At 39.4% G+C, this 21,476-nt stretch overlaps 2 protein-coding genes and 1 long non-coding RNA gene across 8 annotated transcripts in view; 2 read left to right on the top strand and 1 right to left on the bottom strand.

Annotated features, from left to right (window-relative positions):
* Positions 1-14,263, top strand: part of SMS (spermine synthase) — a 44,261-nt gene extending 29,998 nt beyond the window's left edge. For both annotated transcript variants that reach the window (XM_081859129.1, XM_081859130.1), the window contains exons 6-11: positions 879-1,035; positions 1,522-1,609; positions 4,188-4,302; positions 4,696-4,775; positions 9,527-9,642; positions 10,611-14,263. In XM_081859129.1, coding sequence (XP_081715255.1) covers positions 879-1,035; positions 1,522-1,609; positions 4,188-4,302; positions 4,696-4,775; positions 9,527-9,642; positions 10,611-10,653 — 599 coding nt within the window. In that variant the 3' untranslated portion in view covers positions 10,654-14,263. The remainder of the gene's footprint in view (positions 1-878; positions 1,036-1,521; positions 1,610-4,187; positions 4,303-4,695; positions 4,776-9,526; positions 9,643-10,610) is intronic.
* On the bottom strand, positions 13,893-16,408 carry LOC309340405. Its single transcript, XR_014155978.1, has 2 exons — positions 15,998-16,408; positions 13,893-15,684 (listed from the first exon to the last, which is right to left on the bottom strand). It is a non-coding gene; the product is annotated as an uncharacterized lncRNA (long non-coding RNA).
* A 116-nt stretch (positions 16,409-16,524) lies between these two features.
* PHEX (phosphate regulating endopeptidase X-linked) overlaps positions 16,525-21,476 on the top strand; it is a gene marked incomplete at its 5' end in the record, with an annotated part of 103,752 nt that continues 98,800 nt past the window's right edge. For 2 of the 5 annotated variants that reach the window (XM_081859068.1, XM_081859065.1), the window contains 2 exons: positions 16,525-17,618; positions 19,656-19,696. Coding sequence is in view for 1 of the 5 variants with exons in the window: in XM_081859064.1 (XP_081715190.1) it covers positions 19,642-19,696 (55 nt within the window). Of the gene's footprint in view, positions 17,619-19,641; positions 19,697-21,476 lie in introns of those variants that run through there. The other 3 variants (XM_081859069.1, XM_081859066.1, XM_081859064.1) reach the window with 2 other exon arrangements.

Genomic DNA, 21,476 nt, shown 5'->3' with positions numbered 1-21,476 from the left:
CACATATCTTTTGAAAGCACCATGAGCCTTGCTTTCAGGGCCTTTCCTTGCTGAGCTAAAGAACAACTGACCCCTCTTCACTCCAGCAGGAAGTGATCAGGCTCCTCTGAAGCCACCAACCAGCTGTTTGATGGACTGAGGGGAGAATGAGTTACAGGGGGTCAGGAGAAGGCCACACACAATGAAGGCACATGGGGAGAGGACTGTGGAGGTTGCATGTACCCCACAGTTTCCCCACCAGTGATGTATATAAACAAATTATGTTCATATACAGTGGTGCCTCGCAAGATGAAAAGAATCCGTTCCGCGATTCTCTTCGTCTAGCGTTTTTTTCGTCTTGCGAAGCAAGCCCACTGACGGCTTAGCGGATTAGCGCTATTAGCGGCTTTTAGCGGCTTAGCGGCTTAGAAAAAAGGGGGGGAAGGGGGAAAAAAACGCAGGAACTCGCAAGATATTTTCGTCTTGTGAAGCAAGCCCATAGGGAAATTCGTTTTGCGAAGCGCCTCCAAAACGGAAAACCCTTTCGTCTAGCGGGTTTTCCGGCTTGCGAGGCATTCGTCTTGCGGGGCACCACTGTACATCAGGGAATAACAATGACACAGGCATTAATAGATATTTGACATTCCTCTTGTATTTTAGTGAATAACTTTACATAGAAATGTAAAACCACAGGTTTTATTTTTCTAAATCTGTAATAACATTTCTAGTCCCCCCCCCTTTAATTAGTCTGAATGATTTACTTTAAAATAATGAAGTCATTGTGGATTTCTGAAAAGTAAATGCAAGCGGGTCTAACTTTATGTTCTTATTTAGCACAAACAAAAGAATTTTTTTTATAACATGCTCACATATATCTCTTAATCCCTGTGCTTTTCAAGATCTGGCAGAGAGTGACCTGGCATATACACAAGCTATAATGGGCAGCGGGAAGGAAGACTACACGGACAAAGAAGTCCTCATTCTTGGAGGTGGTGATGGGGGAATACTGTATGAAATAGTCAAATTGAAACCAAAGATGGTCACCATGGTAGAGATATCCTTTTAATAAGCGGGTGGTGGTTCATTTTGAAAATGTTTTCTCATGATTTCTCCCTGTGTATTCTGTTCTGAAAGATCAAAATAGATGAGACAATTAATGCAGGCACCTCTCAGAACCATCTTAAGTTCTGCATTGTGTGTCGGGCACCCTAAATCTGGCTCAGATTGTCCTAATTCAGATAAACTTTAGTAGATCGTTTGACCAAGATACTTAAATGTTGGCCATTTATGATTATGCAGCAAATTTAAACTTTCTGAGCCATGCTAAGTATATTTTAAAATTAGGACTGTGTGTCAGATAATTAGCTACTTATAAAGGAATGTTTAAAACAGTTGTCAATAACATGTATTTAAGAGTTGCCTGAAACAATTGTCTATTGATTATGGAATCTAAACCTTGCTATTCTGAAGCAAAACTAAATAACTTATTTTAATAACTTCAACAAAATGAGTTGGTGGATTCTTAACTAGCATCAGATACATTGACCAAATGGTGATTGACGGGTGTCGAAAATATATGCGCAAAACATGTGGAGATGTCTTGGACAATCTGAAAGGAGAATGCTATCAGGTAACTAATTGTTTTAAACATGCAAAATGAAAGATGTTATCTGCATCAATGAAAATACACGTTTGGGAGTACTTTCTGATGCAATACTGTGTATTGTGTATATACAATTCTAAGACATTATGAACAAATGATAAACTAGTAGCAGTTGATTTTCTTTTTGCTTTCAGTCACTAAAATGTATACATGTTTCGGAAGAGGCCGCATGCACTGAAATTATAATATCCATTGTTCCATCTACAGCAGGACTGTGAAATAGAGTCATAATGTGTTCTGCATAAACAGGCTATATAGTACATTTATAAACTCAAGAACTAGGCATCTGAGGTATGCTAGACTTCCTAATTAGAATAATGTTATAGAAAAAATAAATAAATGGTTTAAATTCAGTTTATAAAAGGAAATATTCTAGCACCATAAAACTGAAACTGCATGTTGATCCTTATTACCTTATTTTCAGTTTTCTTTATTTTGTGATGTCTTTGTTTTGTACAGAAAGGAATGACTGCTGGCACAATTAATGATTCCCCCCATTGCCTTTTGTCACATTCTTTGGGGGTGGGGAGTAGTAGTAATCAAATATGGGTTCTCTGGGTAGCCTTAGGGCTCATCATGGTCTCTCAGCCAAATCTGAGAGTGGACCACAACACTAGTAACCAAAGGACCCTGGTTCATCCCTGCTAGTATCTCCACGTAGAAGTTGGGAAATGCTCCTCTGAAATCCTATAGAACCACCCAAATCTTTTTTCTGATGAGAGCAGCTTTTGCATCTCATTTGGAAACCAAGGACCCAGAGTCTGGAGGAAGAATGGGGAGTCACACAATGCCAGATGCTTGAAGTCCAGTGTGAAGTTTCCACAGTCTGTGTTGATTTGGGGAGCCATGTCATCAGCTGGTGTTGGTCCACTGTGCTTCATTAAGTCCAGGGTCAATGTAGCCATCCACCAGGAGATTTTGGAGCACTTCATGCTTCCTTCTGCAGACGAGCTGTATGGGGATGCTGACTTCATTTTCCAGCAGGAGTTTGGCACCTTCCCACACTGCCAAAACTACCAAAACCTGGTTCAATGCCCATGGGATTACTGTGCTTGATTGGCCAGCAAACTCTCCTGACCTGAACCCCATAGAGAATCTATGGGGCATTGCCAAGAGAAAGATGAGAGACATGAGACTGAGCAATGCAGAAGAGCTGAAGGCTGCTATTGAAGCATTCTGGTCTTCCATAACACCTCAGCAGTGCCAAAGGCTGATAGCATCCATGCCACGCCACATTGAGGCAGTAATTGATGCAAAAGGGGCCCAAACCAAGTACTGAGTACATATGCATCCTTTTACTTCTCAGAGGTCCAATATTGCTCTATTTGCAATCCTTGTTTTGCTGGTTTCATTTAATATTCTAATTTTCTGAGATTGTTAATTTGGGGTCTTCATCAGCTGTACGCCACGATCATCACAATTATAACAAATAAAGGCTTGACGTATCTCGCTTTGCATTTCATGAATCTATCTCATATATTAGTTTCACTTTTTAAGTTGAATTACTGAAATAAATGAACTTTTCCACGATATTCTAATTTTCCGAGTTTCACCTGTACTGATCTAGATCAAGCAGTTGTCTGACTGTATAAGACAGCTTCTTATGGCACTGTTGTGAAAGTAAAATGAGTTAAAGAATCCTGTGTAGATGGTGAATATATATTCACAATGAGGCTGAGATCATCCCTTCTCTGTCAGATAATTGTGCACATAACATGGGAGCATACCGAAATAGAGCCTAACACATCTGTGCAATCTGTTCATCTGAGTCTTGTGATGTTGAGGTTATGGGCATTTGCCTTTTTTGCATGTAGGCTTGTATGCAAACATGATGTGTTATATGTGAACCACCAGGCACTGACAGGCTTTGCTATACATTTTGACCACACGCTAAGGGCATTAAAAACAAAAACTATCTATACTACCGTATTTTTCGCTCTGTAGGACGCACTTTTTCCCCTCCAAAAATGAAAGGGAAATGTGTGTGCGTCCTATGGAGTGAATGCAGGCTTTCGCTGTAGCCTGGAGAGCGAGAGGGGTCGGTGCGCACTGACCCCTCTCGCTCTCCAGGCTTCAGGCAGCTATCCACAAGCCTTCTTGCGTGCAGTCTTGCCGCCGCTCCTGGACCTGTTCTGGGGGCTGGGGTCGGGGGAAGCTCGGGCTTCTCTCATCCCCAGCCCCGCAAGCTCCGGGAGCAGCGGCGAGGTTGCGCGCAATCTTGCCGCTGCTCCTGGACCTGTTCTGGGGGCCTGGGGTCGGGGAAGCTCGGGCTTCCCCAGCCCCACGGCTGGGGGGGGGAACTATTTTTTTTCTTTATCCCCCCCCCCAAAAAAAAACCTAGGTGCACCCTATGGTCCGGTGCACCCTATGGAGCTAAAAATACGGTAGTTACTAACTTCAGTGCTACTGTCTAGTTACTGACTTCAATGTTGGTACCGTCGAAATGACAGAAACAATGGGTGAGTGATCTGGGAGTGCTAAAAAGGTAGTAGTGATCTAACTGAGGAACCCCACATATGAAAATTCTACTATTGTTACTTTTTAGGTTCTAATAGAAGATTGTATTCCAGTCCTGAAGAGGTATGCCAAAGAAGAAAGGATGTTTGATTATGTAATTAACGATTTGACAGCTGTTCCAATCTCCACATCTCCAGAAGAAGGTTAATGTCTCTCTGACCTTTTGAATGTGAACCTTGTTTACAATGAAAACTCTTTCATTTAAAAACCTTGATTGCAGTTGAGTAACTTCTTTCTGGGTGAGACAAGGGGATGGTTGGGGAGAAGGAGGCATGCATTGACCCAGGAATGGCTTAGATGGTGTATGCATGTCGAGTGTGTGGAAAATGGAGCACAGTTGGCCATTATGATACACTTCTGCACACAGATGCTATGCCCTTTCCATTGTAATTGCCACGTGTTTACAAGGCATCCTATAACCCTGAACAAAAAGATTATCGTAACGTTAAGAATGTTACCTTTTGCTATAGCTTACCACAGTTATGAATATTTCCTTGTGAATTGCTAATTAAACAATTAGTATTTTTCAAATTTAGATTCTACGTGGGAGTTTCTGCGGATGATTCTGGACCTTTCAATGAAAGTCTTGAAACCTGATGGAAAATATTTTACACAGGTAAGGCAGATGAAAAGTAATCACAATGAAGTATGACAGCGAAGTTTGAAAGAATAAGCCTGTTTAAGATGCTGCTTTGTCCCTAGGGTGAGGTCGAGAACAGTCCAAGGCTTTTATATGTATCCTACACAATCATGCTAGAGGCTGAAGTGAATCAGAGAAAATCTCGGTTTATTTGACTATGGGATCTTCAGAACCTGAGAAAGTTCAAATAAATGCTTGAGGCTTGCTCATTGCTTTCTATGCATACCAGCATTAGGACCAAATAAGCCTGCTCCAGAATCTGGTTAAATCCGGGGGACTTAAACATAATTTGAATTTTGGCTAAAACTGTGTATAGAATATTAACCTAAAGCTGATTTGTTTTTGTTTTACGTTTTTCAGCCTGGATCACGTTTTCTGGTTGGTTTCAGGGAAGTTAAAATCAAATACTGTTTTATACAGATAAGGTATACTATACCTTATCAGAAATGATGAGGGTATTTTACAGCTGGCATGCAGCCACCAATATTCTTACACTTTGATAATCCTAGCTGCATTTTTAAAGGGGGGGGCAGTGGAGAGAAAGACAATACATTTCCAACAACAGCCATGGTCAGTGCCAAAGAAGATGCTTTTTGTTTAATTTTGCCACCTTGTGACTCTGAAATATGTAGCTAGGCAAGCTCATCCACAGATGCTTTATTTTTAAGTTAACACTTTTCAGTCCTCAAGTTTTAATAGCTAAAGAGGAAATGTTTCAACATATAAGAAGGCAATCTAGTCTGTTTTTCTGTGTTAGTATGAGAAGTTCTCTGTTTTAAATAACTGTTACAAGCAATGGGCCCCAATACTTTTCTGGACCAGGAAGCGTTAGTTCCATAGCAGTAGAACACTGTCAAAACGCCAGATACCTTTTGCTGCTCCTAAAAAACGAATGCAACTATGGAATGGCCATTAGAGTGTTGCTGTATGCTGGCAGGGATATCTTGTGCGGTGTAGTCATCTGCATTATACTCTTTGGCCACTAGATGGAGCTTGACAACTAAAAACGTTGGCTCCTGTAATAAAATCCAAAGAACATTATGCGTGAGGAATATAGGGACACACTTGAGAAAGACACATCTTACACACAGGCTGCTGTGTACAAACATTTGACAGCCGTTATAGTTTTGCTCACGGAATGAGAATTCACACTTTTTAAAAATGCATAGACTTAGAAGATATGCTTGATATACATATATAACCCAGTTACAGATAGGTAGCCGTGTTGGTCTGCCATAGTCAAAACAAAAAAAAAATTCCTTCCAGTAGCACCTTAAAGACCAACTAAGTTAGTTCTTGGTATGAGCTTAGGTGTGCATGCACACTTCTTCAGATACGAATCTGGTATCTGAAGAAGTGTGCATGCACACGAAAGCTCATACCAAGAACTAACTTAGTTGGTCTTTAAGGTGCTACTGGAAGGAATTTTTTTTTTATATATAACCCAAACACTTGTTTTAGTTTTATTTACCTTGTTAAGGGTTTAAAACATTATCTGTATAGTTCTCAAAGCTTAGCAGTATTGGCAAAGTTTCCAAGCTCCTCTGGAAGATGGGAGTCACCCGATCTTTTGTACTTGATAAGTTGATAATAATACTGGGATTTAACTAGGAATCAAAGCTTGAGATAGTAGAAATAAATGACAGAGATTTTCCTTCTCCAACGGTTTGAGACAATTGATCTTTGACACCTGAGGAATAATTTCTCTGCTCACCTAGCAGAGAATGTCAGCAACCTGTGTGCTCTATGTACTAATACCCTATAAGTCTGGTCTTTGGGGTTCAGGGTATAGAGTGGGGGTGATTATGCTCCCTCTCCATAGTTTATGGGTAAATTTGGGTGGAAAATTGAGTCGTTTTTCAGAAATGTATTTCATGGAGTATTTCCAGATCCTAATATAACCTTTTCAGCGACGTTTTTAAGCTTTTTAAAGGGTGTGTGGTTACTTAGGATTGAAAAGGAAAGACCTCCTTTCCTCAAGTCCCCTTTCTACAACTCTTAGTTTTGAAGTTGGACAGAGCCCTCAAACAGAGCTCTACTGTGTGATGCAGAAGGCATTAAGGGCAGGAGGGCCCCTGTGGCTCACTATGTAATTTCAGTACAATAAAAAATGTAAGTGGGCATATAAATCCAACAATGGCCTAGGTTTGGCATATTTGATTTATTATGAACAAACCATCCTGGTGTGTGAATTTGCATAGGTCTTTTTTTTAAGGCGAAGTGTGGTACTGTGAAGTGAAATATTCGCCTGCTTCTGATGCAGATGTTGTCACAGTAGTGGCACTACTCCGGGTGCCACATGGTACCTATTCCACATTGGTAAGAACTTGGTTGTTTAGTGTGGCAGCACCTGCACTTTGGAACTCCCTGCCTATTGTGAAATGAAGCAGGTGCCCTTTGGGCATCTGCTAAAAACATTCTAGGTGCCTAGGGGGGAAAAACATTTCTAGATGCCCAGAAAGTTGAGGTAATTTTAATCTGTTTTAGTCTTTTATGTTTTGTATGTTTTGAAGTATGGTTGTGATCTTCTCTTCGTTTTATTGTTCTAGTTTTTCGTAAACCACTTTGAGGGTTGTTGTTTTTTCAAAAGCAGCGTATAAGTGTTATGAATGAATGAATAGTACTTGAGAAACTATTGGATTTAATTAAGTATTTCTGAAGTATTTTCCTTCTCCCTTTCCACAATTTGCTTGCCACGTTGTCTCCTGTGATTGCTTGCCATTTGATGAGCTGGTTGATGAAACCTGGGATACTAAGGATGACAAAACTAGACTGCAGATTACTCTCATTATAGAGATTGGGTTGTGCCATTAAACTACCTCTATACTGGCAGGATGTCCTATAAATTACCTGGTGCTGTTTTCTATTTGTGATTTCCAAATTACACACGCAGGTTGTTTATATGCTATCCCATTCAATTTAATGCTGACAAAATTACATGCTTTGTAAAAGGCAGCGGAACAAAATAACCACTGCAGGACTGCGGATAATAATAGATTACTAAACAAGTTTTATATACTTAACTTCCTTGCCTTTATGTTAACCTCTCTCTTACCATTTTACAATGCTTGTGGTTCACTTAATAACTCAATTTATTTCCGAAATACTTAATTTCCTTCTGCTATTTATTTGATGTTCTAATATTAAAAAATGAGACAATAATAATAATGTGTTTCTCTATAAGCATAGAAACAAGGATGTATTTCCCCTTGTTTACCTTCTGCTCCCCGCCATTCATTTTCCACCTATAATTTAAATTCCTTTTGTTCTGTATATGATGAATGATCTTCCATTCAGAATTCATATAACATTTTGTCATGCATTTATGTATTGCCCTGTCTTAAGCCTCTTCTATATATTTCAGGAGTGGGGAATCTGCAGTCCTTCATACAGTGCTGGACCACAGCTCCCCATCACTCCTGACATTGGTCCTGCCGGCTGGTGCTGATGGGAGTTGGAGCCCAACAATATCTGAACAGCTGTAGGTTCCCGACACCTGATATATTTAATGCCACTGTTGCTATTCAGGTTGGTGCTCAGACACTGAGGTCCAGCGCCGAAGGCCTTCTGGCGGTTCCCTCTCTGCGAGAAGCCAAGTTACAGGGAACCAGGCAGAGGGCCTTCTCGGTAGTGGCACCCGCCCTGTGGAACGCCCTCCCATCAGGTGTCAAAGAGAAAAATAACTACCAAACTTTTAGAAGACATCTAAAGGCAGCCCTGTTTAGGGAAGCTTTTAATGTTTAATAGGTTATTGTATTTTAATGTTTTGTTGGAAGCCGCCCAGAGTGGCTGGGGAAACCCAGCCAGATGGGCGGGGTATAAATAATAAATTATTATTATTATATTATTATTATATTAAACTTGTCATATCTTTCTCACTCATCTCCTTAATGCTGTGCTTTACACTTATTTGCAGGTAAAGATTATCTGTTATTGATGTATTCATTAGTAACGCAATCACTTCAGAATGTTTATGTTCTTTTGACTATTGTGAAATATTCTAATTTTGATAAAATAAATGCTTCACATAGATTGAAGCCACTCTGAGCAAGTTTGATTAGTAACACTGCAGAGTCAGTACAGCATTGGCATTGAGTAATCATTCCAAATTCCTGCCTAGTGGTACCGTAGCCAGTCCTTGAATTTTGTAATATGTGTTAACATTCGGAAAGGGAAAGGAGTTAGTATGAGAGTCTACAAAACCATGATTCTCAATGTATTTAATGCAGAATAAAATCCATGGAACTTGGTAGGACTTCTGTGTAAAATCCTTATGATGTGCTTTATCTGAATCATACCTTAAAGCTGGAGTGTTTCTTTCTTACTTTATAATTTATGAATAATGATTTCTTATAGATTTCGTGTTTATGTCTTACTTCCCTATCTTACGGTTTTAATATTTCTATTATAGTTTAATTGCTTTTTATCTAATATCTTTCCATGTTTGCTTCAATTTTTTGAGCCTCCTTGAGTCCCAGTACTGAAAAAGGTGGGATATAAACAAACAAACAAACAAACAAACAAATGTTAAGCAGCTCAATGAATCTTGGCTATTGGGTAGTATATAAATATTACAAATAATATAAATAAATTTGTGTCTTTTTCAAGATTCACTGACATAAGTGATTTATACCTCTGTTTATATAGAATCTATTGATGAATTTGCTCCCTTTACATTATGTCTCCCCACAGTTTTATTGATATATAGGTCACATGTTGTCTTGCAGGGAAATTGTGTAAATCTGACTGAAGCTTTGACTCTCTACGAAGAACAGCTTGGTAGGCTATACTGTCCTGTGGCATTTTCAAAGGAAGTTGTATGTGTCCCTTCATACATGGAACTGTATCCTTGCTTAATAAGTCATGTCTCTTGATAAGCACCATTGTATAAACCAAGTGAATAGTGAGTACGTCAAAAGGACTTCACTGCACATACTCTTCAAAAGATAAAGAGTACCTGAATAATGTAGGGAGGATTCTGCTTCAAAATTTAATAACATGGATGGGTCTGATTTAAGCCCTACTCGGACAAGTCCATTTGGCCTAAATCACTTGTGCCTAATTTCATTTCATTCAGTTGGTCTATTCACAGTTTAACTTGGTCAGAGTGGCTGGGGAAACTCAGTCAGATGGGCGGGGTATAAATAATAAATTATTATTATTATACCGCCCCATAACTTTCAGAAAATCTGCTATGGGTATGTTTGTTCCTAACATGTGTAACAGGCCTTAACAAGAGCTGAAGTTTTTCTTTAAAACAAGACAGCAGAAAGGACACGAAATAATACTAATTTCCATTTTTCAAAGTTCAGAATGGTGCCCATGTTATTAAGACTGACGTGAAGTGCCACCGGGTAAACTAATAGTGCTGTCCTAAAGAAAAGCAAGGTATTTCTCATCAACTTACCATGAAGTAAGGATATGTAGATTTGAAATGCTTGAAGTTGTGTTGTTTTTTTTAAAAAAATTTAACATTGATGTGAGAATTTTAATGGCAAGATATTATGCAACCAAAATGTATTTTTTAAGACTTGAAGTGATGACCTGAAAGGTTGTCAGTGATGGCACAGCTTTACAAGGTATCCTGCTGTTGATCATACTTCCATCAGGACAGAAGGTCATCTTTCCTGAATTATGAGGGGATGGGGCTAGGTGATCTTTGCGAATGCCTTCCAACTATGAATCTAGCCATATAATTTACAAAGGATGATAAAAGTAATGCAGATTCAAATTGAAATGATGGTTTCTTCTTCCTGTTCATAATGTGACCCAAGTGCAAAATATGTATTTGATTCCTTGACAAGATTTTAGATGGGTATTTTATACTATTTGGAAGAAGAGAACAGATGTTTGAAGTTCAAGGTCCACACGCCACACATGCTGCATGAAGTGTGTAGGGCTTGCCACATGCTACATCTTGGCGTCTTGAATCTTTAAATTATATGCTGTAGATGATCCTGAAACCTAGTCATGCTATCGATTTGTGAATTCTTTAAATGTTTTTTATTATTATTTTAATTTAAAAGCAAATGGGAAAAAATGTATATTTTGATGAGCTAGGGTGTTATTTTTTGAAAGTCAACGTAGATGAATTAGCAGCAAAGCTATAGCTGCTGAATGCACTGAACCTTTAGAATGTGATCATTTTTATTTTTTATTTTAGATCGTTGAATACCAGTTTAAAAAGACAATGTTAGCATTTCAGTGTGGTACCACAGAATTTTCTCTCCCTTCAGACATTAATCAGTTTAATAGTCACGGTGCTTTAAATAGACTTTAAGTGGGTTGTTTGTTAAATGATCGATGTGCTTCCATTGGAGGAATTAAGGGCAGACTTCTTCTTTCTTTCTTTTTAAGGAAACCCTCTGGCCCATTGTGGTGCTATAAAGCCACCATGATACTACTTATAGTGAATCCTTATTCTAACCCTCATGTGTCAAGATCTGTTATTTCATTTTCAGTGGGTCTTCCCAACAGGTAAATACTCAATCTCAAATGTGTGAGGGTTCATTCAGAGGAAAATGTGAGGGTTTCTTCGGAGGAAAAGTTCAGCACAACTAAAACGATGGGGATAAAGCCATGGTGTAATGACTGCCACATCAAAATGAACACGGATTGGGCCCAGTCTTTGGTTATAAAGGGAAAGAACTAATAGTTTCTTCATCTTCATCAGACTACTTTTATTCTAAAGACGTTTTCAACACAAAAGTGAAAAAAGGCTGCATTACCTCATGCACAAAGAGACTTACAAAATACTTAATGCTGGAATAAATGCCATTGGCTTAAGAAGTCTATTAGTGAGCTGTCATTTGACAAATCAAGCTAGCCCCCGTTAATATTTATTATAAATAGGGAGGAATAATAGATTAAACAAATAACTGTTAGTGCTATAAACTTTGAAACTATGGCTTAGACTGTTGCCCCAGTCCTTCAGTTTCAGTATGGAAAGCTGAAATGTGTATTGAGAATTCTTTTTATTGGTCACATAACCCCTTTAGTGCAAATGTTCATGAAGTGCGAAAGGTCATTGAAAAGGAAAAATTAGCCAAGTGACTTACGAAACAATGCACCGGAAGCTTCTTCACCAACCGCATCTACTTGAGTGGGAGCTGAGCTCAAGAGCACAGGCCGTGTCCCAGTCGTTACAATATAGTCGGTGCAGGTGAAGTTTCTGGTAGATTGTAAGCCTGAGAGTATTTATATTTTGTGCTTCTCTATAAACAGAGTGTTTACTCCTTTTAGTTGAGCCCAGCCACATGGATCTGATGGATCTTGTGGCTAAAACATCACTAGCCCATACACTGTATTTGCATATGCATGTTGAAATACCTATTGCATTTGTACTCCCCACCCTGTCTACATGGTGTAAAATTATATTTTTGTAAAATCTTATGTACTGATCATTCACGTATGACTTTGCTATAGGCAAATCCTTAAAATAGCTGAGAAATACAACCTTATAATTAAAATGTTCTATTCTTCTCTTAGCAGTTTCAGACTTTACAGCAAAATTACTCCCCTCCTCCCCAAAGGAAAAAATTGTATTGTATTTCACTGTTACATTTTTCTCACCACACTAGAGAAAGGGCTGCACTTAGATTGTTTTCCCCACGCTATATTATTGCAAGATGAGAATGCACCACTCCATTCTGAGAAACCGATCACTAGGGAGAATTGCTTTATGTATTTAGAAAGGAGGGCATAGTCCTTCATAGCTACATGGAGGAATTCAGAATTGCCAGAAACTCAGAAGGCTTTGCTGCCTTGGAGTTCTGTTGTGCTAACAAAATGGGCATATAAATAAGGTAAGTTTACAATTCATAACTCCTGAATTAAATGTCTTATAACTTAAAGCTACCTGATCAGTAATTTAATCTCTGTTGACTTAAAATGATTAAAAAGTTAACTGTCTGATCTCGCCAGTGGTAAAGTGCAAACTTCCTTCAGCTCAGACGAAGTGTTCCTGTAGATTGGGAAGGAACCATTATTTAAAGCTGTCTAGTCTGAGGTCATAATTAAAACATCTAGTGCTATATTTAGAAGATTACGGTTATGAACTTCCATTGGATCAGATTTCAAACATGTCTGGAGGTTCAGACCAGCCTTTTTTTCCTACTGGCAAAAGCATATAGTTGTGTCACATTTATATCAAATTGTTTTGCCCTGCTTTTGAGTAGATTGGTAGTAGCTTAGGCAGAACCCTTCTTTTCTTTCCTTTACAATCGGACATAAAATCTTAGGGAGCCTACAGTAAACACACATGATACTTTGTGCAGAATGTCCCAACATACACCCATGGTGTGCATCAAAGAATGCTATTATTTTCAAAACCTCATTTATTGTTTTGGGATTATGCAATGCTTGTAACTTGGAAGTAATAGCCACGTTCTTAAGTAAATTGAAGCGTTTTTGTTCCATTGTCCTACGTAGCTGGAGAGTGATCTTGACTCATTCATTCATTACCTAGGTTACAGAATTCCTCTAATAGCTATACTAAAAAAACCCAACTAGATAAATATAATTTTATAGGCATTTGTGTTGTAATTGGAAAAAAGTGGTTCTACATTTTTACTTGAATTTCCCACTTTTTTGGCTTTCTGAAGAAACTTAAGAAAGAAAACTACTGGTTAAGTATGGATGGTTTTGGAGGAAGAATATGTTGACACTTCATTTTATTGTATACATAGATTTCATGAGCATAGCATTGATTTTTCTGGAGAAAGGCATATTTTAGTATTACTTCCATGGTGCATTCTATTAGATACAGAACCAAGGTTAGTCTTAAATCTGATACGAAATGAGGATCAGGAATAGATGGGAAGTGATATTGCTTGGAAAGCCAACTAATAGATGCTTCATTCTCTCAGTGAAAGGGAAACAGTGGAGGGCAACTGTGTTTTGTTTTGTTTTTTTTAAATGTTTTATGTAGAATATCATTATAACATAGATGTGTGTGTGTGCGTTTAAAAGCAAAATGTTATAAGCTGAACATCTCTTCCCACCCCCTTTTCCTATTACTGCTTGAATAGACTGAGGAAATGTTCAAATAAAGTGTTGTCACTCTTTATTTATATATACATACATATATATAGAGTTGTTGCTGTAGTGTACAGTATGAAAAATCACTTCTTTTCTTTTTGATGTGTAAGAATTGGCGCGGGGGAGAACCAACCTTCAACAGATTAACTTTTATATATATATATAAAATACACATGGAACAGAGTGGAACATTGGTTGTGAGTGCCTCACTACACGTGCAAATCAGTCCCAAAGATGGTTGGCATGGGGTGTCTATTAATTCTTTGCACTAAATGCTGCGTCCATCTAGTAGTGAATTTTGACTATTTAACAAAAAGAAGTTTGATACCTATTCTGACTTTGCTGAAAGAAAACTTCTGGCGTTGTATCAATTGCACTAGTAACAGTGCACATATTCAAATAAAGGTACGCTGTTATTACCTGTACTGCCTGAATTGTTAATATCTGTCAATAACAACCCTATGTGCAACTATCTATGAGTATGCTTCATTGAACCTAGTGTGGCCTAAGAGTAAGCATGCAGAGGATTCTGCCATTTATTTCATATTGGTTTGATGAAGTGAGGATTTGTTGTGATGGTGTGGTCACTTGACCTTCAGCTGGGCACTGCTGTTTACCGGAAGGTAGGGAATGAGGTCCATGTGGTATTAAATGTATTGGCGGAGCCAATCTGGTTCTCCCTCTAGTAAGAAACACTGCCTCGTTGTATAATCTCACTTAATTTCACACAGAAACCATGTGCTCCATTGACTTGGATTGCAGCCATGTTGTATTTTTACGTTTATTAAAACTTCCTATCACATCTCCCTTCTCCCGAGATAAGACCCAAATTAGAAATAAAATGAGCACCTCTCAGTGCTGTTACTTCTGTTCATAGCTACTCTAAAATCCTGGTTTTCTCCATATGAGTAGCTATTGCTTTTGGTCTGAGGTGGGGGAAAGTGTGTGTGCCCAGGGGGAGGGTTTCCAAAGGAACCAGGGAGTAAGATACTAGGGTCATTCTGTGGTACATTTTTTTCCTTTTGATATACAGGAGTATATTTGTAAATCTAGGAAGTCCCTCTTGAGTGTGTAAAATCACTACTTTATTTTATGGTGGCTCCATTTTATTCACCTTCCAACTGATAGGTACTAAACCAACCAAGTTTGCTGTTGGTATAAATGTAATAGCATCATGCTACATTCTCATGCCATTGCAACCTACTTCAAGAGATACTGATTTGGAAGAAAGGTGTGCAATATTTACTAATACTTTAAAGTACAGAGATTTGGTATGCAAAGTTTAAAAGGCAGTTTAAAAGTTACTTGCCCCTTTTGGCTCTGGCTTATTAATGAATCTACAAACAATGATCCTAAGAAGTCAAGAAGCTAATTCTAAAAATATACAAGATGCTAAAATGTGCTACTGAAATTTGCAGCAGTACAAAAAAAAGTGTTTAATTGTACTGCAGTTAAACTAGTCAGATGGCTCAAGTTTTTATTGCATTATGCAAAGTTTCAACTACAACACACACATACACATACCAATTATCTGGTTTATATTTGTGCTAAATGAGTGTTTGCTCATTTCATGTGGTGGCTACAGAAACCTATAATCTGGTTTGTTGGAAAGATGTTCAGGCTTCTGGAAGGAATCGTCTGAACCCCCCCCCCTTTATTTTTTGTACAGGAGGACTCAGTCTTTAACAAATTGATCAGAACATTTAACAAAGATGTTGTCATTTGAATAATTTTTCTAGTGTGTAGGATGTTCAGTAGTTTTGGAAGAAATATTTATTTTCCTGACTGAAATGGATGCACTTGGGAGTGCATTTCATTAAGTGAATCTTGCTTGTGTTTTTTCAAACTCTTGCGCCTCACACCTGTCTGCTTGACATATAGCTCCTTCCCTTCTTCTAGTCCACATACAGCGGTACCTCTGGGTGCGAACGGGAACCGTTCCAGAGCCCCTTTCGCATCCAGAGCAGAACGTCGCGATTCGCCGCTTCTGCTCATGCATGTAACGTCATTTTGAGTGTCTGCGCGTGCGCGAGCTGCAAAACCCAGAAGTAACGCGTTCCGTTACTTCTGGGTTGCCGCAGAGCTCAACCCAAAAACGCTCAGCCTGAAGCAACTTCAACCCAAGGTATGACTGTATATGGAAGTTTTTAATAAAAAACAACCCCAGACCAAGTAAGTTGCTGCTTTATATTTATCCACAATGCAGTTACATCTCTATACTTTGTTAATAAAGTAGGCTGAATTAAGTATTTTAGGATTTCAGCATTTTTAAGGCAGCCTTTTCTCCCCTTTTATTTCTACTTTCAAATCCCCTCCCCATTTTGCAGCATTTTTAATAGTGATAGAAGTAGATATCTCTCTGCCTTGGGTATATTTGTGAAGGCATGTTTCCTTTTTGGTACTAACTTCAGATTGCCATTCTTTGTAGCCAAATCATATTCTTCAAAGACAATGCTGAGTGCCAAGCAATCACTCAGAAGAAGAATGTAAAAAGATGACAAAAACCATGTCTGATCACCGGTCTATTGTTTTCTATGTTGGCTGGCAATTGCACTCCAGCTTTCTGTTTGTTTTTGTTTTTTTTGGAAAATAATATTTATTAGTTTCCCAACAATTTAAACACTACAAACATAGATAAAAAAAACAATGAACAAAACAATACAATATAAAATATTGTAAGCAAGCAATCACTCAGAAGAAGAATGTAAAAAGATGACAAAAACCATGTCTGATCACCGGTCTATTGTTTTCTACGTTGGCTGGCAATTGCACTCCAGCTTTCTGGGTTCTTTTGCAGCCCTACTTAGGAATGCTGGGGATTGATCTGCATAGTAATAAGAGACATAGTGTAGGCATAATAGCTAGCCCTGGAGTATGACTACAATCGGCTTCCTTGCCAGTTGCTACATAGGTGCATAGAACAAATGTTCACAGGCTTCTTGTCTATATGAGTTACACCCTACAGCTTTTCAGGATGGAAACCATTCCCATTTTCAGTTCTACATTCTTCTCTTTATTTGGAGATTTGACAGAATGCTGCTGTGTGGTCGTCTTGACTACAACTTCTTCCCAGTGGGAAGGTTTGTTGTTTTAATCTGCACATCAAACGGCCACAAATCACTTAGCTTATTCTAGCATTCTCATTTCTAGTGTTTGTTCAAAATGCATGGTGTGTTTATATAAATATATGAAGCTCCTTGTCCTCAAAATGTTGTTGTTTAGTCATCTTGGTCCCGCTCGACTCTCCGTGACCCCATGAACCAGAGCATGCCTTGGAAACACTTTCATCTCAAAGCTTCTACTTTTTTATGTCTATGGAGTTTTCTTGGCAAAATACTGGAGTGGATTGCCAGTTCCTTCTCCAGGTGGATCACATTTAGTCCAAACTCTCAGCTGTGACCTGTCCGTCTTGGGTGGCCCTCCACGGCATAGCTCATAGCTTCTGGGAGTCCTTCAAGCCCCTTCACCACGACAAGGCAGTGATCCATGAAGGAGCCTCAAAATGTATGCATACGTATATAAACCTAAAAGAATAAGTGGGGAAAAATCCTGTTCTTTTGGCTCACTGGTTCATGGAAATCCACCCAGAGAACTATCATTGACATGGACGAGGGAAAAGGTGCCATTAAGCGGCTTCCTGTGAAGATTCCAACTGCCATCAAGTCAGCTACGTAAGAAACTGGCAGAAGCTGCTCTTTCCTCCAAGCCTGGATGTTGCCAAAATCTCTGTTCCTGGATCTGATGAGAGGTTAAAAGCAAATGAGCTGTTCTTTATCACAGGCAAGAGAGTGCCTGTAACTTTTAGAACTTGTTTTAGAGCTTGCTTTTCCCTCATGATTCCTTTCTCCTGGTGTGCCATGTCTTTATAGATTGTGAGCCTGAGGGCAAGGACTGGCCCATCTTAAAAACTGATTTTTGTAATGTCTCATTGGAGCCCTTTTGGCTAAAGGGCCAGGGTATGAATGCTATATAAAAAAACCACTTTTATTCCACTTTCCCGTTGAATGTATTGAATATATATATTTACATTCAATCGCTTCAGAAGACATTGCTGCATTTCCCCCCCCTACAGACCAGCGGTTTTCTTTTGTGAGTACTTTCAGATAGAAAAGTTACGGGAAGTGTCACGCAAGGGCTGCCCAGGAACATAGCAATTTGGTTTACCAGGATAATTATATTTAGTTCTTTAATGTTCAGTTCTTGCGGATTTTGTGTGTGTGTGTTTAAGGAAGGCAAACATTTGGCCTCATTTATTCCATCCTGTGAGGAGGCTTTGTGGTGTTTTCAGTTAACAGTTACCTTGGCTGTAAGAGGTTCAAGATTAAAAGGTCATTTACATTCTCATTCTGAAAATGATAGTTGACACGGATTTGTACTTTCATAAATTACAAAAAGTGATAGAAAGTAATATGACGTTAACCAAGCAGACCAGGTTTCCTACTGCTTGGTTAACGTAAGACATGAAGCGTGAAAACCTAGGCATGTTTGTTTATTTTACTACATTTCTATCCCATTTTCCGTCATGGAACCAAAGGCGCAGTGTACATGAGGTGTTCATGCACCCATCCAAGCACTGGCTAAACAGACCTACTTAGTTTCAGCAAAGTGGTGGCCTCTGTATTCAACAGGGCTTCTTCCCAGGTAACTGTACATGGAAGTTACAGCCTTAATCTGTTAACAAACATCAGTATCCTGTGCTGCATTGGAGTGCCAGCTGTGCTGGTTGGCACCCCTCATGAAAACTGACTTAGAATTTTCAGTTATAGATCTGACATCTACCTACCAGTTAATTATCTGTAATTTATGGGAAGTTTGTTTAAAAAAGGTGGTGGGCGTTACAATACAGTGTAGAGGCCACCACTCTGAGAGCACTGCTTTGCTCCAAGCATCTTGAAGGAAAGGATTTTAAGCAGACCTCTACCTGAAGACCCTTAAAAGTGTAAGTGTTCCTATGTAGATGAGCAAGGCCTGGCTCAGTTCAGACTCTGGGCCTTAATAAATCAAAATGAACAGTGAGCTAATAGTAAGCCCAGAGTTGACTTTTTATGTTCCTACCTATTTGTGGGCAAAGCCAGAGGTGCCCCAAAGCCATTTTCCAAATTGCCTACATTTCTAGTATGCAGCCAATGTCAAAAGGTGAAGAAAGCAACAAAGTGTTACTACCAAACTCTTAAAATATAGTCTGGTTGTTGTAAATTTACAGCTTTCTGTCTTGGTCTTCAGAGTTACCTATCACATCTTGATATATATGCTTGTTTCGGGACCTCTTCTTCCAAACACAGGTATACTTTGGACCACAATTTAAAGTTTACAGCATGAAGTATGCTGTCTCATATCAATCACTTCCTGAATTTGGCCATCAGGCATCATCAAGATTCGTTGGGCATCTAATGCTTTGTTCTGTACATAGGGATGGGCAAATCCAGCCATTTCGCTTCCCTATTTCCCCCCAAAATTAAGTTCTTCATATTTCTGTAGCAGTTTGCAATTTAAAAAAACCTATGAAGGCTAGAAACTTGATGTAAAACAAACCTCAGAATTTAAGCAGCCACATGATATATAAGGCATATGGACATAATTTGACAAAGCTCACACTGTAAGTTCCCTGTTGGACTATATCTGCTTTCAGTGTGGGCAATATGCCATATATAATAATCTGCTCCACCGCACTATAAATGAGATGGGCCACAGAAGCTCCCTTGACCTCAAACTTTTGGGCCTCAACTTAAGCTTGATACCCTATATTTAAAAATCCTGACTACAGAGAGACAAATATCGGTCTGCAGCCTATAGTAATCAACCTATGTTTTTCAGCAGAAAGAAACACATCAACATTGAACAAGTGGCTTTTTGTCAAGGTAGGTTACTATGTATAAAAAAAGCAATGCCTACCACAGTTTCAACAAAAGGTGAGTTCTGCAAACGAAAGGCAAGAAGGCTGGCGCCTTATCCTCTTAATCTATGTATTCCCATAGGGAAGTTGTGTCAGTGTTAAATTCCCATAAGTAACACACACATCTCCAGCTTTCATTGTGCTCTAAATGTGGAGTTTAAAATAAAATAATGCAGATAGTATTTTGTGCTGGACTTCAGAATTAGGAACAGGGAAACAGCTGTATATGTCTATGCAATGGAATGCGGCAAATGCAATTGACATTAAATTTTAGTTGCATGCTCACAATAGCTCCTGTTGACCAGCCTATTTTTTTTTACATCTAATACTGAGGATGTGAAATACTGTCCAGGCTACGTCAGAGGGAGAGGGTGTACTATAGTGAGAATCTCTTTGATTGCAACATTAACCTTCTCTTGGCATTCAAGAGTTCTTGAAGATGCTGATTCTCCCAGTGCCCCAAGAAACCTGTTAAGAAGCTGTCAGAAATTGCCTTATTGCACTGCCAGATTCGGGACATTCATATTTTATTAATAACTTCACTGTCTTTCAACCTGAGAGATCTCCAGATCATTTTACACACAATGGGCCGTACCAGTGATGCTGCTCCTCATCAGAAGTCTTATTAGAATTACCTGTGATGAGATTTGAAATTGTGATGTGGGTCCAGTGTCGCTCATTCCACTGCCTGGCAACACCAACCTTTTTAGATGTAAAATTATTTATCCTAGAGCAAGGAAAAATCCAGTGGCATCATGGGCTTCAGAGTGGCATCAGTGGTGTCCCAATTTCGCTGCTCATGGCTAGCAGGAGACACAGCAATGGGGAAGTGATAAGCCATCATGGAAGATGAAGATGAGGCTGCTCATGCCTTGTTCCTCACTCCCACCCCTCCCATGGTCAGGTTTCTGGTTGCTCATACGCTACGTCCACCAGCCTGTATGTGCTGTTGTTTAGTGCCACATTGGTACGAGTAAGACTTCACCCATTCTTGATTTGATCATGGATGAGGGTGCTGTTCTGGTGTGCGCTACTGAGACCTTTGTGGGTGAGCTGGGAAGAGTTGATCTGTCCCAGCTGTCTCTGCTCAGATATTCAGTACAGCATCAGCAGAGGCTGCAGGCACCAGGGACGGAGAAAGATTTGCTGTGTACAGTCATACCTTAGGTTGAAGTTGCTTCAGGTTGAGCAATTTTGGGTTGCACTCCGTGGTGACCCGGAAGTAATGGAACGTGTTACTTCCATGTTTCGCTGCTTGCGTATGCGCAGACGGTTGAAATGATGTCATGCTCATGTGTGGAATGGCGAATCACGACCCGCGGATGCGCAGACGTGGGTTGTGTTTACTTCAGGATGCGAACGCGGCTCCGGAACGGATCCCGTTCGTATCCAGAGGTACCACTGTAATTGTTTTTATATAAGCAGTTGTTTTGTATAACTTTGTACTGTATTTTGAAATCATCTTTGGATGCTTCACAGGTTTCCAGACCCTTTATCATCCTGGTCACCTTCCTCTGCACATGTTTCAGCTTGTCAATATCCTCCTTAAAGTGTGGTGCCCAGAACTGGACACGGTACTGGAGGTGTAGTCTAACCAAGGTGGAATAGAGCAGGACTATTACTTCCTTATATAGGGACGCGGGTGGTGCTGTGGGTAAAACCTCAGTGCCTAGGACTTGCTGATTGTATGGTCAGTGGTTGGAATCCCCGCGGCGGGGTGAGCTCCCGTCATTCGGTCCCAGCTC

Source organism: Podarcis erhardii (assembly GCF_964252035.2).
Source record: "Podarcis erhardii genome assembly, chromosome: 4".
Taxonomy (NCBI): Eukaryota; Metazoa; Chordata; class Lepidosauria; order Squamata; family Lacertidae; genus Podarcis; species Podarcis erhardii.
The sequence above is the reverse complement of the archived record's forward strand: the minus strand, read 5'-3'. Positions and strand labels throughout refer to the sequence as shown.